This window comes from Dendronephthya gigantea, unplaced genomic scaffold (assembly GCF_004324835.1).
Source record: "Dendronephthya gigantea isolate DGI-Jeju-01 unplaced genomic scaffold, DenGig_1.0 000702F, whole genome shotgun sequence".
Classification (NCBI taxonomy): domain Eukaryota; kingdom Metazoa; phylum Cnidaria; class Anthozoa; order Malacalcyonacea; family Nephtheidae; genus Dendronephthya; species Dendronephthya gigantea.
In genome coordinates, this window is record NW_021163712.1 from 1 (window position 1) to 18373 (window position 18373).

The window sequence follows — 18373 nt, forward strand, 5'->3', positions numbered from 1 at the left end:
TCATCTGTCGTTTGCATGAGAAATATCTCCCCCTCTTGCTAGGGGTGCATGGCTCGCTCGCGAAAACATCATTGAATGGCTTCATGCATGCGAGTCGCTCATTCATTATGTGTCCGAAATCATATTTATTTAAATAAATTGTCGAATACCGACCAGTAGGCCACTGGTTCACAATTGTGCATTTCTTTATCGCTATATCAAAGAGAAAACTACTGAATAACTTTAAAAAGTTCAATTTTTCTTCCGTGCATATACGCATGAGAAATATCTTCCCTCTTGCTAGCTCTGCATGGCTCGCTCACTAAACGGCATTGAATGGCTTCTTGCACGTGGGACGCTCATTCAATATCTGTCCGAAATCATATTTAGTCAGATAAATTGTCGAACACCGACCAACAGACGATTGGAGTACAGTATATGCGGATAAATGCGTACAGTATATTTGTAATTTAAAACTGAATTTGAATAATTGTTTGATACAGAGACGACTGTTTTCACTTAGGCCTACTATGACACCCGTTCCGCGTGTTCTAAATCACATATAATGAGAATTCTAAGTTTTAGAACATCGGATATATGTGACATGGGATGATCATCTGAGCCATCTAACACGTTCGCTGTTTGCTGTACTGGGAACGAGCTATTTGTTATTATTGCGTATTATAAATTCTAAATAGAAGTTCGCCAAAATGGCGGATTCTTGCAAGCGTTTTAAGGCATGCAAAATTCGCGTTAATACGCAGTCAACAAAGGGAAAAAAAACTACAAGACATGTGCGTTTAAATTCAAAGAACTATTGCAAGATTTCTCAGGAGTCAAGTTCGAGTAAGCAGAAGTCTTTCACAACGGGAATGGAAGAAGAACATGTTGATGGTTCAAATATCGACGATATAAATAGCAGCCATGAAAGTGATGACCAAGCTTTTTCTAGTCTTTCACGATATCACTTGCGCCGGGTGAAAGAGTATCACAGTTGGGAAGATGTGAGGGGGTCTCTTTTGCAAGCACGCATTGAGGAAGAAGCTTTTTGTGACGAAAGTATAATGTGCATCGAGTGCCATAACAACTTCGCTGTTTGTCGCTGCGTGGATTGTGGTCCTAGACAGTTGTTTTGCATCAACTGCGCGAAAACTATCCACGAACAACGCAACGTCTTTCACCTACTTGAAATTTTCAAGGTGCGTGTGATGTTTTTGGCGTAAAATATAACATATTTCAATATCTTTTATATGTATATTACATATTCAGAACTGACCCTACCCCAGACCCAACTGTTTAAAAATTAATGTTGCTTATTTTCTCAGGATGGTTGTTTTGTTCCTTTATTTGTTAATCATGGTGTTTTGACTCTTGATCACCAAAGAAATTGTCCAACTGCACAAGCACAAAACATTATTTGTATTGATGAAAAAGGTGGGTTTATTGGTACTGTGGATTTGATAACTGTATTCAAGTTTGTTTTCAGTCCTAAAATAATTGTGAGAAAAGTTCTGTAAGTTTCTCCTTTGGTGCATTTTTATTAGGGCATCAACACTTGAAATGGATCAACTTTTGTAACTGTGAAGATGCTGCAGTTACACTTGTAAAGTTCCAATTATGGCCAGGATCAGCTGTTAGACCTCAGGTTGCATTTCATTTTAAGTTGGTTACACTTGCTGAGACAAGAGATATTTCAATTTGTTTGATATATAAGACATTAAATTATATTTGCCTACTAATTATGATGTTAGTTTGGTTGCCAGCTAACTAGTATACAGTAACTATAAAGTCTACAGAGTGCAGATACTCATGTTCCGAGCGAAGTTTAAAATTTCATAATTAGTGGACGTGCAAATATACACTTATTTACATATCACACAAATTGGAATGTCTCGTTAGCAAACCATGAAATGAAGTGAGAAACTAGAAAATAAGTTATATATACATGTGAAACATATTAAAGATTTCTTTTGTGTTATAAAATAATCAATGTTATGTCATATATGGTACACTTTAATTATATACCATAGATAAATAAATTTATTCATACATTATATATTTTTTTGGTTTTCTAAGGTTAAGAATCTCTATAAAATATTGAATGATGATTCTTTTGATGAATTTAGGTAGGGGCGTATTTTGGTTAACTGCATGACACAGTACTGTTCTTGTCAAATATTTTATTTTATTGTTTTTGCAACTTTTTATGATAAATTTTAAACTTCAATTCTATATATATATATATATATTATATATAATATATATATATATATATATATTATATATATATATATATATATTTACAATACCAACAATAATATTTTATTTATGTAGATATCACCAACATTTGTTCAAAACAATGAAACAATTTGTCTTGCAACAAAAACCTGACAATGTTTGCCCGTTATGTCCTTTGCAGGTATAGAACTCCACAGGTATTTTTTCTTTTATGTCACATTCTCCTTTTTGTATTTAACATATTGTGATAATTTTGTAGAGTGAAACTGATACTGACAAGAATGTTGCCATTGAGTGCATGGATGGATGTTTTGGGCTTGTGAGAAAAAAGTCTGCTGGTGCGAATCTTTTACCTGCCAGACACAATGGTACATTTTTTGCCAATCAGGATGATGTCGATAGCTTTGTTGATGACAACTCAAAGAAGGCAAAGCAAGCCCCTACTGTAAGTGGTTACTGGTGATTGTACTGTAAAAAGTAGTTTTGTTGAATATTATCATTTTATAGAAGAATCCACTGTTTTTCCTAGGATTGCAATGAATTTAAATCTGGTGAGGTTAGTAACATGTTACGATCCAAAGGAAGAAATAAGCTTTTTGACGAGAAGGGAGTGTTTGGTAGAGTATGCAGACATGAATACCCAAGGGGATTTATGAGTATCAAACATGGAGAAAGGTGAGCAAACAGTCATCAAATTAAAGTGCAAGTGTACATGTTGATAGTAATTTAGTGCAACATACTGTATATTTTAGGATAGCATATTCAGTGTATGAGGTTAAAAAGCTTCTGTGTCATTATGATGAGGATACTGATGTTAAAATAATGTATGACATTGCATGTACTTTGTCTGCCCACCTAAAGGTAAGGTATAGGCATAGCTGCCTGATTACAGTTTAAATTCTAAGAAGAAGTAAAGTTCTGTCATTTGGAGATGTAATCTCATGTGCAATTTTACATGTATTGAATATTTATTATATATGAATTTCAATATCCATTTGCATATATATTTTATTTTTGATAGAAAAACGAAGAGCATACCATTCTTGGACGCATTGACTTGGCAATTCCTGTTTTCCATGCATATGGACATAAATCTTCTTGCCAGGTCAATATATGGTTTAGAAGTTGTCGGTTTTGTTATCAAAAATTTAATTGTCATTCTTAGGTGCAGTAATGCAGTATGTCGCATGTTGTTATTTATCTCAGAATTGTCCCGAAATGTAGGTTGCTTTTGGTCCTAGAAGAAAGGAGGGATTTGGCCTTACTGACGGTGAAGGAATTGAAAGACTTTGGTCTTACCTCAGAGGATTTTCATCAATGACAAAGGAAATGACAGCTGGTCGAAGGGTTGACGTATTAACAGATGCGCTTCTTCACCATGCAAGACATCGTCTTCTACAGTTTGGCTAGTTGAATATTTCTGCCTTGGTGGATTTATGCCACCAATATCATTACAGTATTGGTAATTTTTTTGCGACTATATATTTGTAATTCAATGCTTGATTTTTCCCCACAGGTCCGGCATTGTTGTCTAAAATGCAAAAAACAAAGAAACTAATGGAAAACTCAGTAGTACAGTTGGAGGAGATCTTTTCAGATTTAAAAGGTAGAACATCTTATCTAACATTTGATAGTATTAAACAGTTATTGGATGAGGCTTTTGTATATGCGGAAAATTTCAATGTAAGTGTTAGTATCATAGTGCTGTCATAGGTCGAATTACGTTATAATAGAAAAGTCTTTCAATTTCAGTTTCCTATGGTACTGATGTAATTAACTCTTGGATGAAAGCAGAAGAGAATATGTTGTTAATGAGAGGCAGTATGTACCAATTATAACGTAAGGAAATACCGTGTTCATTTGTAACAAGACGTGTAATATTATCATAAACTGTTGATGTTGTAGAGAGAAAACCATCGCCCATGTCGTGGGAGGCTAAATACGTACAGAACTTAGTTTTCTTGCAGGAACTGAGGTTAGACTGATAATGATATATTTTGTGCATTTCCTGGCTGATTGTTCATTTATTTTTAATTAACAAAATATTTTCTAATACTTATAATGGTATGCTACAGACAAGGCATTGCTTCAACAGAAGCTGAAAATCATGAAACCATAAACGAGCTTGTAAAGAGGAAGAAAGCGTAAGTATTGGAACTAGCGACCGAATAGAATTGTTTTTGGTGTTAAAAGTCATATATACCTTTATGTAACTTCAGGATTTTAAAAATTGTCATGGGAATTGAAAAAAGCTACAAGGTTCACCCAAGATGGAGAATGGGCGAGGAGAAATTCAACGTGGCAGCATTGTCTGTTCTTCGGGATAGGCGAAACCAAGCATTAGAAAAATTATACTCACTTGCAGTCGAACGTATGTTCTTATTAAATTTGAAGCGAAAATATGCAGGTATTTTTTTTTGCTATAACTCAAATTGTGATCGTTTGATGATCCAAGAATTATGCTTGGTTGTTTAGTTTAGGTTGGCACCATATAATTATCAATTAAGCGGACTAGTGATTCAATATAAACTGCCTTTTATTCAAAATGAAGGCAAAACAAAATAATGTAAACATTAAAAAGGCTTGCGTCGCGTAGACGCGTACGACCCCTTTAGTAGTCATATGTTATAATGGAAGTTGAAGTTCGTATGCTAATACTGCAATGGTAAAACTGTTTTAAGTTTTCAACATGTTTATTCACGGTGTGCCGTATCCTATGAATCGACATTACTTTCATTTGTAATGATGAGCTTTAATTTAAAATGGGAATTCCCACTCTAAGTTTGACATGACTCATTCGTTTGTGTTTTTTTATCGATTAATAGACGGCCAAGCAATTGCAGAGAAAGTTTCTAAGCAGATAACACAAAGGACGAATTCTGCTAAAGTAGTTGTTGAAAAGTACAACGCTAGCCTTGCTGCTTGGAAAGACAATGTAACTGGGTTGCCAGAAGAGCTAGAGTTTGACAAGGTAAAAGATCCAGAATCCGACCTATATAAGGATTTCAGAGAAAGCACTTTGAAGTGAGGATCAAGTTCCATATTCTGTGAAGAAAAGCGCAATAGATTTGCATAATTTCATCGAAAGATGCAAGGAGGAAACAAGTTATTTGAAAACTGAAATGTGTAGGCTTGTTACGTATCACCAAACCCAAAAGTCAAGTTTTTTAGAATGGCTGAAGGACAACAATGACTCGTCATCAACCGTACTCATTCGAGGAATTCGGTGCATACTTCAAAGAAAGATTCTGGAAGAGGAAAACAAACTAATTGTTCTTGGTGCAACGTTTGGCAATCACCTACCAGATAATGTATCATCGTCCATTCCAAAAATCGAATGGAGTCATGAAAGCACCATGCCCTCTACCAAACACGTTTTCGAGAACTTGGATCAACTAGATGACCAAAGGGAACAGAGTGAAGAACAGGACGATGAGATATTGTCAATTTTAGACAGTTCAGATGACGAGGTTGAAGATGAATCTGAAATGGATTTCTAAATAAATGCAAAGCTCTCTGTATCATTTTGCATGATGTTTGATGTACATAATAGGTTTTTTAATTATATATCTTGTCTATACAATCTGATTTATTTTTAGTGCACAAGCATAGTCTCCGTCTAATGTGTGGAAACATGCATGTTTTAATTTATTAAAAGAAAAATTAAAAATTATATAACAACAAATATTAAATTAAATTATTAAAACAATTGAAATAATTTGTCCCTCGCATATTACGCTTTAGTATAAATTTCCAGGTGACTATTGATTTTTCCTGCATCCTCATTGCTCAAAATTCACTGTGTTTGAAGTGATAGTCTCTTGTTGGTGAATATAGCTCTGTTGTTTTTTTAAATAAGAAATTTGAATAATATTCTTGTATGTTTGCTTGGTGACATCAATAATTAAATTAGCTTGTGTAAGTGCACCACCTAAGTATTTTTAAAATACAGCAAGTTTAATGCAGTGTTAAATACTTACGTGGGGTACCTACAAGTTAAATTAATTAAGAAATTTGAAGTAATAATTTTCTTGTATGATTGCATGGCGACTTTAGTAATTATAATAACTTGTAGGTACACCACGTAAGTATTAAATACTGCAAAGCTTTCGGTCCGTTAACCGTCAAATACTTGTCTAGGGCGCGCGCATTAATTAGAACTTAATTAAATGAAACCGTTTAATTAATAGCGCGAGCAAACTAATCACGACTAACTGATATTTAAGTGACGCGCAAACGTGTATTCAAGTAATTGCACTGATGAAGGTCCGGGTTAACGGACCGAAAGCTTTGCAGTATTTAATACTTACGTGGGTACCTACAAGTTATTATAATTTTGAAGTAATATTTATGTTGATTCAACTGTGTATCATTTTTGGTGATAAGAATAGATGTGCAAAGTTTCAAACAATAATTACTTCGTGAAGTTTGAGTTCAATCACGCATGATCTGCTCTGACACCCTATAATTGCACCTAAGTTAGAAAAGCTAAGCCTATTTTTTTCATCGCGCACTTCCATTCTCTCAATTGATCTGAAATTTTAACTGTGTATAATTTTTTGTGATACAAATAGTTGTGCAAAGTTTCAAGCAGTAATTCCTTCGTGAAGTTATAATTCAAGCACGCATGATCTGCTCTGACACCCTATATTAATTACACCCCTAAGTTAGAAAAGCTGAGCCTATTCTTTCATCGCGCACTTCCATTCTCTCAATTGAGCTGAAATTTTAACTGTCAGAATTTTTTGTGATACAAATAGTTGTGCAAAGTTTCAAGCAGTAATTCCTTCGTGAAGTTTGAATTCAATCACGCATGATCTGCTCTGACACCCTATAATTACACTTAAGTTAGAAAAGCTAAGCCTATTTTTTCATCGTACACTTCCAATCTCTCAATTGATCTGAAATTTTAACTGTGTATCATCTTCTGTGATACGAATAATTGTGCAAAGTTTCAAACAGTAATTCCTTCGTGAAGTTATAATTCAAGCACGCATGATCTGCTCTGACACCCTATATTAATTACACCCCTAAGTTAGAAAAGCTGAGCCTATTCTTTCATCGCGCACTTCCATTCTCTCAATTGAGCTGAAATTTTAACTGTGCAGAATTTTTTGTGATACAAATAGTTGTGCAAAGTTTCAAGCAGTAATTCCTTCGTGAAGTTTGAATTCAATCACGCATGATCTGCTCTGACACCCTATAATTACACTTAAGTTAGAAAAGCTAAGCCTATTTTTTCATCGTACACTTCCAATCTCTCAATTGATCTGAAATTTTAACTGTGTATCATCTTTTGTGATACGAATAATTGTGCAAAGTTTCAAGCAGTAATTCCTTCGTGAAGTTTGAATTCAATCACGCATGATCTGCTCTGACACCCTATATTAATTACACCCCTAAGTTAGAAAAGCTGAGCCTATTCTTTCATCGCGCACTTCCATTCTCTCAATTGAGCTGAAATTTTAACTGTGCAGAATTTTTTGTGATACGAATAATTGTGCAAAGTTTCAAGCAGTAATTCCTTCGTGAAGTTAGAATTCAAGCACGCATGATCTGCTCTGACACCCTATATTAATTACACCCCTAAGTTAGAAAAGCTGAGCCTATTCTTTCATCGCCTACTTCCAATCGCTCAATTGAGCTGAAATTTTAACTGTGTAGAATTTTTGTGATACAAATAGTTGTGCAAAGTTTCAAGCAGTAATTCCTTCGTGAAGTTTGAATTCAATTACGCATGATCTGCTCTGACACCTTATAATTACACCTAAGTTAGAAAAGCTAAGCCTATTTTTTCATCGTACACTTCCAATCTCTCAATTGATCTGAAATTTTAACTCTCTACAGTAATTGAACATCATTATGAGATGGTTTTGCACAAATAGAGAACTAAAGCAAAGAACTGTGAGTTATTGAGAAATTCATGATGATTGGACGTGAACTAGAAGAGACTTACGCCTGTATTCAAAAAGCTCACTCACACTCATACTCATCGAGTGTGACATATAAATTTCGTTAATGCTGATCAATGAGAAAGTTTTTTTCTGAACAGATGGAAAGATATAAGGTAAATCACTGAAAATCAAGCCCCTGTTCGGCTGGAAATACCGCCATTGAAACGTTATGAGAAGATTAAGATCTCCCACTCAATGAGTTTGAGTGTTAGTGAGCTTTTAGAATACAGGCGGGCAGTTCCTGGGTAAGAACCTATTTTAGATGGATATAAACATCGTAGTGTAACATGAGATCTGTTCTAATTTGAAACTAAAGGGGCCTTTTCAAACCATGCATGTACACCTTTCATAGTTGGTAACGGAAAATGCGACTACCAGGATTCATTAGACTGCAGTTGTTGGTTTGGTCCGGTTTGCACATAAATTAATACATTCTAGCAGCCGAAAGAAATAGCGGGCAATGTGATAGAATTTTTGTCGGAAACTTTTTGAGGTAACAGCTTTCAAATAGATAAGGCAAAATAATTTGATGACTTCACATTTCAAAAATACGCTCTATTGCAGGTGAACTTTTAATTAAATGCATGTCATTATGCATGTGTCCAGATGACTGATGATGACAAGGTCAAGGTGCGTTGACGAATCATTACAAACACAAATGCAAATGTAACGTAATAAGCCTTTAATAGAGTGAATGAACGCAGTCAGATATAGTTTCAATGCAACAATAACTATTAAAACTTATTCACACATATCCATAATTTTCCAAACACGCAATGACTCTATCATGGAATGATTGGCACACAACAACTTGACTCCTTCTCTTTAGAACGATCTTTCGTCTGAGAAGAATTGGTTCAGATGAACCATTTTCTTGGACGCTAATGATGTTAATGGCATTGATTGACATTTTCTTATTTGAAAATATTAACTCATACTGCCATTGCTCTTTTGTCTGATTCAACCAGTAGCCCCAAACTTCGGCATTTGGTTCCAGACTTAGCAAATTGGATATTTTTCCAGGATAATAGAACAGCCAGTACGGTTTATCCGACTCGGTATAGACTGGTATTATGTAACCCTCATGGTTACAAGCACTTTCATAGTTTCCTTTCAGGGAATTCCAGCCATCTTCAGTGAAGTACTTTCGAAACCTGGTAGTGAGATGTTGAAATTCTTGTTCGGTAATTTGCAAATCCTTAACCTCCAAATCTTTTTCTTCTATTGAATACTTGCCAGAAACGACTTCAGGTATCAGTTCCTTCTCAATAATTTTAGAAAGCAAGTTCTGAATGTCTGATGGTACAGATGTACTAGCCAGTGGGTCATGGGTTAGTTTTGAATCGTTTATGTTTCGTTCTCGTGTGATGTGAAAGATAATTTCTTCCGCATTCATCATTACTTTCTTTATCTGATCACTTCCATAATTGAGCGGCTTCTTAAAAATAATTCCTTCAGGCAGTCCAGTAACTGTAAAACCACCTTTTTTGTAAGGAACTCTACTGCCAGGAATCCCACATGCTTCACCTAAAGTAAAATAAGAGACGGAAGGTTTTGTAAGTCTTTCCGATTATTGCAATCTGTTAACAAGTTGATGATGTACATGTATGTACCTGACAGATTTACCTGTATAATGTAACCGACAGGTTAAATTACATCATAAATTTACAAAAGGCTATTTTTACAATTAAAAAATATTAATCTATCATTATATAAAGTTATTAAAAGTGTAAAAAGTTCAGAAACTACCAAAGTCAAATAGGCCTAGAACTTCAAATCGATTGTTTACAGTTTTCCTTAAAATAATATTTTGTATAGTTTTTATTTCTAGTTTATTTAATTCTTCCATAGTTTCTTTCTACTTCCAATTATGTAACTAATGTCTTGTTATTGTACCGCAATCATTCCATATAATGGATATTAATAATACCAATTCTACCAATGTACTTTCAACCATTGGATAGTTCATGTGATGTAAATTCAAAGTGTGTGAGTTATTTTGCAGTGAAAGAAATCATCACAATATAATGTACAATCATTGAAAAATTTCGCTGTAATGTTCAACAAAAGTGCTTGTAATTTACAGTATATAAAATAACTTTGCCGACAGTATTGCTGCTCAAATAACCCCCCTCCCCCAAATCAATGTTGAATTGTTATGTTGAAGCCTTAGCGCATCTTGCCTGCGATATACTCTAGCATTTTCATCCAGGCAACATTGATTTGGAAGTGTTGGTGAGGGAGGTGTGTGGGAAGGGTGTGGTTGAGGGAGGGGGGGGGGGGCGACGGCTCGTCACAATATTTTTGTCAATGATTGTATTACTACTCCATTATGACCAAACAAAAGTCCCTTAAACATATAAATTATAAATTAGCTATATTTTAGTTCATCAATACAAAATAAATAATTAAAAGCCATGGTAAGATATCAATCTACAAGCAGTACACACGTGTAGGCAATCCTCTCTCACACAAGCGATCATTATTTTGGAAATAAGTGTGGTTTATACAAAACACTTACTATATTTCTCGTTGAACAGATTCTGGACATCGGCACGGGTATGTTGTTTGTCTTCCGCCGGGCGATCTGTGGAATTAATGTTGACTACTTTACTACATGTACACTACAACAACTATGACACCAACAATACAGTATCAACAAAAGTAGTACAAACAAAACACACTGGAAACTCCAGGTAATATAGTCAATCAATTTTCCAAATGCTCCATTGCATTGTATTTAAAATTGTAAGGTACAAACTTAATAAATTACCGTAAATTACCGTATATTACTGGGCTTCTACATGTCAACTTTTAATAAAGTAGGAATTTGAATGTTTCAACATTTTAATAAAATTGAAAATTGATTATTATGTATAAAATTGAATTTCTGAATTGGTAAAACGCCTATTTTGTTTGGAGTCACTATTGTCTGATAGGCATAAGCTAAATTAATCTACAGTACATTTTAATAAATTACCAAAGAATTCCATGAACTTTATTGCCACTGCTTCGTTTTGCATGAGAAACTGAACACCTTTGTTTGAACCATGCTGATTGATGTTCCCACTTGGTTCTATCATCACAACAGCCACCTCGCATCCCAGGTTTTCCAGATAAGAAATCTTTAAAAAAAAGTCTTCATAAATTGAATTGAAATTTACCACTTGGGTCTCCTCACCATCTTGAGAAGCAATGCAAGCAGTGAATTAATTGACCATATTCCTTATTCTTCATCTACTTTACATACCTCTTTCATGAGATTTTTTTTTGTCTTGGCTGTTTTCGTCTTTCGTCTTCTCCCAGTTCTAGTGGACGTATTCTGTCAACCTGCTTGGCTTTGCTCTTCCAATCATTCTTTTCTTCAGCACTAAGAGCTTGCCATTGTGACGAAACAAATCTCATTTTCTCCGATTTTGAATCAATAGCCTTGCACAAGTCTATAACATAATGCAGTTAAACATATACATTAACTTCATTGTTATTTTAAACAGATGCAGGGGACACATACATAAATTAGAGGTATAAAACAGATTATACTTAGAATTGCAGCCTGACTCCTTGTATGGCAGATAAAACAGCCAGTTGACTGCTAAATTTTGGTAAGCAAAACTCAATAACAAATAAAATTATGTTCTGTGAGTATCATATTAAATAAAAGTGTTTGAACTTTGGCATATACTAGTCTTGTTATTCCAGGAAATTTGTCATATTTTTTATGTGATGGAGTGTATAATTTGTTTATACAAAAGCCAGTGGCATGGGTTCAAATTCTAGCCGAACATTAAAAGTTTGAGAATCGTTGAGGAAGGTACTCCAACTGATTGCAAAAAGCTGTAAATGTTTAAGCCTCCATGTCCCCTCCAGGGGTTAATGAAAAATTGCAGACAAAGTCACAGAAAACTATGAGTAGGAATATGCACATATGGTTCTTGTTCTGCTGAATAATAAATAACATTTATGACATTTATTCAAGAATCATTCTATATTTCAAGGTACCATATTTTCTCAATTTAGCCCCCAGGGGCCTATATTACATACCTTAACTACCTACTATATCTAAAGTGTGGGGCTATGTGTTACCAAAACCATTAGAGGAATTTGAAGAGTCCTTTCTGGAATTTGAAAGTCAGAAAGATATTTTTCATATCAGGCAACAGTGAAAGAATGCAATACAGAACAAATTGCAATATAACATGAATTTTTGTAATTGAGCCAAGGATAGTGATTTACAGAACAGCCAATTTTCAATCACTTTCCACAAACATTTGATGCAAAGTGTGAACATGCACAAGTCAAATCAGAAACCTTTTGTAACTGAAGGCTCTAATAATTTGTACTAGTGATTCAATCAAGTGCAAGTGATTTTAAACTGCATTTCTTCATTGTAAACATCATAATAGCATGAATGATTTTAGTACTATACAACTGTCTTTGTAACTTCTGGTCTGGATAAGACACTCTTAGATTTCACTGGTAAATACTGGTAGATGTTGTACTGTAGGGCTTTAAGGCTTATATCTTTCTGATGGTTTCTGAGAGGGCAGGCCCAAAAAATAGGCACCAGTCACTGTTTATTGACAGATAAAATTTTGCAGGTTCACTGGCAGATTCACTCACTTACTGGACATACTTGTGATCAGAGTAAAAAAGCAAAAAAATTGATTAAAAAGCTATGTAGTAGAAACAATATTTTTCATATATAAGATGTATTAGACTAGCTGGGTACCTACAATAATGCAATTAATGACATTTAACAAAAAGCAACAAGCTGTTATTTATAACAACAGTAATTTGAATTTTATAACAACAGTATTTTGTAATAACTTAAAAATGTTAACAGTTGATCAAAGCATTATCAAAGCATTCACGACTGGTAACTTTTATACATAGTTAATCAGACATAATGGAATAACGACCAACATTATTTTGAGGCCTGTGAGGGGAGGGTTGCTAGAGGGCAGAAACTGCTGGAGGAGCGTTAAATAAAGGATGGATAAGGGTATATGACATTTTTGCTGATGATAAGGAAGCATTTAATATTTACCTGAACTTAGCATGCTTGATGAAAATATGTTGTAGCCAGATGCTACTCTTTTAAGTGGAGGACCTATTCTTAGTACATTGTCATCTGAATCTTCATGCTTGTTTTCTTCTGTCCTACTTTCACCTAGCTTTCTCTTCCTTTTTTCATTTCCAATCCATTTCTACACAAAATTTCAGTATCAACTGTGAAATACAGTTTACAACTTTACACCTACCCAGGTGGTACTATATGTATAATACTCGGAAATTTAAAAACGCCAAAGATAAAGTATCTGACTCTTGGTTCACATAATACTGACAACAGTGACAGTCCTTATAAACTTTATAAAGCCTTTATTAGTTTATAAACTTTCAGTCGCCATTTTGAAAATGCAAATTATTTATTTAGACGTCAAAATCGCAAATGTCTAATAACAATTTTGGCTCATATACATACTTTGAACTTCATGTCAAGTTCCAATCAATACAAGGCATCCTATATTTATATATTTTAAGGTATTTTGGAAGTACATACCTTTACTTGGTCGTAGGTTGCCCCAGCTTGTTCAGCAGCTCTCAGTATTATTTCCTGCATATGTTTTGCCGTCGTGTTCATTCCATTGTCATAAAACGCCCTAAGAATGATCTTTTGATCATCCGTCAAATTGTTGTAGCTTCTAAAATTAGTGGCCATCAGCAATATTTAGAAATTTTGACGAGTCCAAGAGGTAAGCGCAATATACAGTGGGCAAGAATGCGCGTGAGAATGTATACACGCTCGTATATGCATGCTAATTGTGCGCTTACAAAATAACTCGTTCCCAGTACAGCAAACAGCGAACGCGTTAGATGGCTCAGATGATCATCCCATGTCACATATATCCGATGTTCTAAAACTTAGAATTCTCAATATATGTGATTTAGAACACGCGGAACGGGTGTGCTGTAATATATGGCTTGCGACGTTGTTTGTGCGCGCGGTGAACTTTGGCTTTATGGAAGCTACAGAAGTATATTAAAACACAAATTCTAACCATTCAGTGCATTACCGAAGCACAAAAACGATAAATTTTTAAAAGAAAGCTTATAACGTGAAATTTGTCGCTAATGAAATAAGAGCACGCTAAGCATAAACCAGAACATGAAGCGCAAAAAAGCATTCGATTAGGCTAAAATGATATAACCCTACTACTTCCTTTACAAGCCTTCTACTAAGGAACTGAATACATTTCTGGGAGTATTTCTGTGTAACACATTCTGCGCTTCTTCTCTAAAGTTGTAACATTGCAAATGTTTAATCGAATGTTGAACCAAATCCAATGCGATTGAACGAAATTCCGGCAAACGTTTCAACGAACGGTAAATCAAACCGTTGAACGCTTTTGGACCAATTTTCGAACGATTTTTCCTAAGCGTTCGAACGGGCAATTTCGAACGATGAACGATCTCGAAAATCGTTTCAACGAACGCTTGAAGCGTTTGAACGGCAAACGAACGGATAACGAACGATATTTTTGAACGAACGAAATAGAGTAAACGTATGTTTTCCCGTGGAAGGTGACATATGTTAATGTAGTCTTTACATATGTGATGTCAACAGTTATTTAACACAAATGTTCGCCTATACTCCCGCGATTCTTTGACGTTCATATGGTAACCGTATTTCTTGTTTCGCATAGGTGGCTTGTTTGAGTAAAAACGAGCTAGTACACTGGCTAGTACACTGTTGGCTTGTTCTCCCTGGATTTCCTGTTTTACTTGCTCTCATAGATATTTAATGGAATATTTTTCCATAATCGCGGGTTAGGACGCGCAGTCAGCAATCGGGCCATCGGGCCTAATAGTGCCATATAAGGCCACATAGGGCCCAAACGGGCCTATGAGCATATGCTCATAAATGTTCATGAAAAGATGCTCATCTGCTCAATGAGATATTTCAGGCCCAAGCTCCTCAAAGGGAGGAAAAGGGGGTATGGCGAATGCAAAAATGTATGCATTTTTAGAGGGAAATATATATTGGTGTTATGGACAACGCGATGCTTGGAGCATAAATTAAGACACGGATTAACGCTTGTAACAATATAATAAAGTAGAACAATTTTACAAATATTTTAAACATATTGTCCGGGCACTACACTGTTTTCTTGTTTAGATCGTTTGACTTTGTCTTCCTTAAGCAAGAGTTTGCGTTGACAAGCCCGGACTTTTCCGGGGCTAATACGGGGCTAATAAAATACCTGACCCACGAAAAAATGAGCCAATTATTATTAGGAATTTGTTGAGCAATCATCTTAATATGCGTCGCACGCGTAGGAACTGTCCTGTATTTGGCTGTGGTAGTATAAATTTAGCAAGGTTAGCAAATCATCTCGACCAAGTACACGGTATGAGCACAGAGGAACACTGCGCACTGCGCAAAAGGTGAAGTCCGCCATGTTTTTTGCTTCGAAAAGATGGCGGCGAAGTTACCGAAAAATGACGAACCAGTCCTCCAGGAATTATAATATAGCTCAGTGTTTTGCGCCCAAAGTTCTTACTGCAGATATATGTGGGAACATCTAAGGTCAACAAGTCCCACAGTTAGTTGAAGTAGAGTAGTACATGAACTGAAATACGTCTCCAATATTACTCCTATAGCTTCGACGATGTCCGGAATGCACTATCACTGTAACCTATGCATTAACTTTACATGTCAAACTCTTCGCTCGTTGATCAATCATCTCGGTCGGGTTCACAAGAGTGATCGGGATTTCCATGCGCTATGTGGCATTAATGAATGTCCACGTACGTACACGAACTATTTCTCTCTGCGAAACCATTTTGTCAACAAGCATAGTCAAGTACTTCAAGCAGAGGAAGTTGTTGAACGAGATCCACGTGCCAACAACGAGGGAGATGAACTTGACGTTTATAATGGTAAAAACGATGACGATGATTTTTTCGTCTTTGTTTGCGAGGTCGAGAGTAATCAACGATCAAATGTATTGGGCTTAATCAAGGTCAAAGAGGAAGGCAAGGTACCCCAAACGATTGTCAATTCGATGGTGCAACATACCACCCAGATTGTCGAGAACAGCGTCGATGCACTTCAGTCTGGTCTCTAGCAATGTTTATCGAATGCGGGTTTGTTTACCAAAATACGCATAAGTTTGTTTACCAAAAGTTGTTCAGTACAGTCTGTATATATATATATATATATATATTTATATTATATATATTATATATATAATATATATATATATATATATATATATATATATATAGTTGTTTCAACTCTAAGGGTAGTTTCGACTGGGGTCAAAACGACTCTACAATAGAGTCTTGTTACTCTACCAAAAGGTAATGTTACTCTTCGAAGGAGTCAATTTGACTCTAATTGCAAAGAGTAACCGAACTACGAAAATTACCGTTTCGTCTAATTTATAATTATGCAAACGTTGTTTTGTTGATATACTGGTTGCGCCCAATCACACTGATCAGTGATCACACACGGCAATAATTTTCAATTTCACTGAGGCAAACAGTTATACAGTATTTATATAATCATGCACATGCACAGCGAAATCGAGAATTCTTACCTAGAATAATGTTCTTGAGAAATTCTTATTTTAAGCAAAATTTTGCTCAAAATAAGTAAAAGGGGATAAATTATTCTTATCAAGAATGAATTTTACTTGAATAAGTAAACTTTTTTTAAGCAAGAATAACCGTTTCTTAAAACAAGTAAATGTTCTAGCTGGTATTCTAACTAAGAATTTTGGTATTCTTAAAACAAGGAAGGCGTCTTTGTGGATTCTTGGCAAGAAACATTGTTAACTTAAAACCGGCAATCAAAAACGCTTGTTGCCAATTCACTTGCCAAGAATACTAATTTCAAACAACCAATTTATTTCAAACAACCAAGAATATTTTTACATTCTTACTAAGTAACATTTAATAACCGAGCAAAGATTCGCAAGTTTCGTTTCATATGCAGACGAAATGAAGGTTTTAATGCCTATTTAAGCATTCTGAATGGACGTAGTTCGTTTCTTATGAAATATATATTTTAAACTTCGCTAACTGCCAACTGGCGGAAAGAACTGTGGATTATTGTGGATTACTGTGGATAGGATTTACTGGACATTATGTCGCAAAACTTCCTGCAGAAGATTGCGCAGATTGTTTAAAAGTGGCTGGGAATCTCAGTCTTCTAAGAGGTAAGGATTTAAAATTATACGCGCAAACAGACGAAAGCTATTTTTGAATTTGCCGCGTAAACAGTAAACGTATTTATAAACAATAAACAGATATATTCACAGTTTTATACTCATCATTCCCGATAAATGAACGACGTTTATATAAATATATTATAACGTGGTTATACTATAGGCACTATGCCATAAAAAGTGTACGTGATATTGACGTTAGCTATAAAACCATGGTCAAATTTTAGCTGAAACATTTGTACTCAATCTTAGGATCATGATATACTGAATCTTGGTTACTGGATATACATAAGTTTTGATTAAGAATTAGGATGAAATAACTGTTTATTGCCTTTTAAATTTTTTTATATGCATTCTTAGATGGTGGATTAACAAGTGGTGATGTTTATGTCTAAACCTGTAATGAAAGAGGTCTCATTGGAAAGTAATATCTGTGGTAAGTAATGCATTATAAGGAATTGTGCAATGCTGTTAGATTATTCACCTAAGCATATGGCTTAGTTTTTAATGTATAATATAATATACCGGTAATTATATACTTATTGACCAATTGATTATATACTTATTTATCATGTAATAGATAAAAGGAAAAATCATTGACAGCTTACCAGATGACTACCCTTTATGCCTAATTTTATATCTGTCAGAGCATGCAAAACTGTGCATAGCATCCCCAATCATATATTTCACACATATTATGCACTGCTTAGTTTCTTTAACATTTGTTATCTTAACTCTGATTTCTCAAGTATGCTTGCTTTTTTTGTTTTATTAGGAACATGGATTGAGGTAGTGAGCAAGAAATTCAGTGGAAAATTTGCTATACCAATGGTTAATTGGACCCACAGTGTTTCAGCACTTAATTTTCAAGGAAAAAAATACTCCAGGTGATCTTATAAATATTTTCATGTTTGGCATGATATACAAAATTTAAGAACAGCTGGTCAATAATCAAAGGGAAACATTGCT

The 18373-nt window shown here is 34.8% G+C and overlaps 3 protein-coding genes across 3 annotated transcripts; 2 read left to right on the forward strand and 1 right to left on the reverse strand.

Annotated features, from left to right (window-relative positions):
* Window positions 1-518: 518 nt before the first annotated feature.
* Window positions 519-1750, forward strand: LOC114544254. The gene is made up of 3 exons (XM_028562934.1): window positions 519-1178; window positions 1305-1413; window positions 1524-1750. The coding sequence occupies exons 1-3, from the start codon at window positions 690-692 to the stop codon at window positions 1748-1750; spliced, it is 825 nt and encodes a 274-aa protein (XP_028418735.1). The 5' UTR covers window positions 519-689.
* A 288-nt stretch (window positions 1751-2038) lies between these two features.
* On the forward strand, window positions 2039-5717 carry LOC114544252. The gene is made up of 14 exons (XM_028562932.1): window positions 2039-2105; window positions 2314-2398; window positions 2477-2662; window positions 2747-2892; window positions 2970-3078; window positions 3239-3322; window positions 3442-3622; window positions 3734-3823; window positions 3970-4038; window positions 4123-4192; window positions 4293-4361; window positions 4437-4588; window positions 5043-5241; window positions 5348-5717. Exons 2-14 carry the CDS (start codon window positions 2339-2341, stop codon window positions 5715-5717), a joined length of 1785 nt encoding a protein of 594 aa, XP_028418733.1. The 5' UTR covers window positions 2039-2105; window positions 2314-2338.
* Window positions 5718-8838: 3121 nt separating this feature from the next.
* LOC114544253 lies at window positions 8839-11445 on the reverse strand. The gene is made up of 4 exons (XM_028562933.1): window positions 11422-11445; window positions 11152-11296; window positions 10693-10758; window positions 8839-9698 (listed from the first exon to the last, which is right to left on the reverse strand). Exons 1-4 carry the CDS (start codon window positions 11428-11430, stop codon window positions 8917-8919), a joined length of 1002 nt encoding a protein of 333 aa, XP_028418734.1. The 5' UTR covers window positions 11431-11445; the 3' UTR covers window positions 8839-8916.
* Window positions 11446-18373: the final 6928 nt, after the last annotated feature.

What these genes read in the sequence shown, in the direction of transcription:
- LOC114544254 (XM_028562934.1), top strand. Translation starts at nt 690, where the DNA reads ATGGCGGATTCTTGCAAGCGTTTTAAGGCATGCAAAATTCGCGTTAAT. An exon ending in ACCTACTTGAAATTTTCAAG is followed by an intron (nt 1,179 to 1,304) that starts GTGCGTGTGATG and finishes TTATTTTCTCAG; the next exon opens with GATGGTTGTTTTGTTCCTTT. An exon ending in TATTTGTATTGATGAAAAAG is followed by an intron (nt 1,414 to 1,523) that starts GTGGGTTTATTG and finishes CATTTTTATTAG; the next exon opens with GGCATCAACACTTGAAATGG.
- LOC114544253 (XM_028562933.1), bottom strand. An exon ending in AAAGTTCATGGAATTCTTTG is followed by an intron (nt 10,759 to 11,151) that starts GTAATTTATTAA and finishes TTAATTCCACAG; the next exon opens with ATCGCCCGGCGGAAGACAAA. An exon ending in TCTGTTCAACGAGAAATATA is followed by an intron (nt 9,699 to 10,692) that starts GTAAGTGTTTTG and finishes ATTTTACTTTAG; the next exon opens with GTGAAGCATGTGGGATTCCT.
- LOC114544252 (XM_028562932.1), top strand. Translation starts at nt 2,339, where the DNA reads ATGAAACAATTTGTCTTGCAACAAAAACCTGACAATGTTTGCCCGTTA. An exon ending in GATCTTTTCAGATTTAAAAG is followed by an intron (nt 3,824 to 3,969) that starts GTAGAACATCTT and finishes TTTCAATTTCAG; the next exon opens with TTTCCTATGGTACTGATGTA. An exon ending in TATGTTGTTAATGAGAGGCA is followed by an intron (nt 4,039 to 4,122) that starts GTATGTACCAAT and finishes TTGATGTTGTAG; the next exon opens with AGAGAAAACCATCGCCCATG.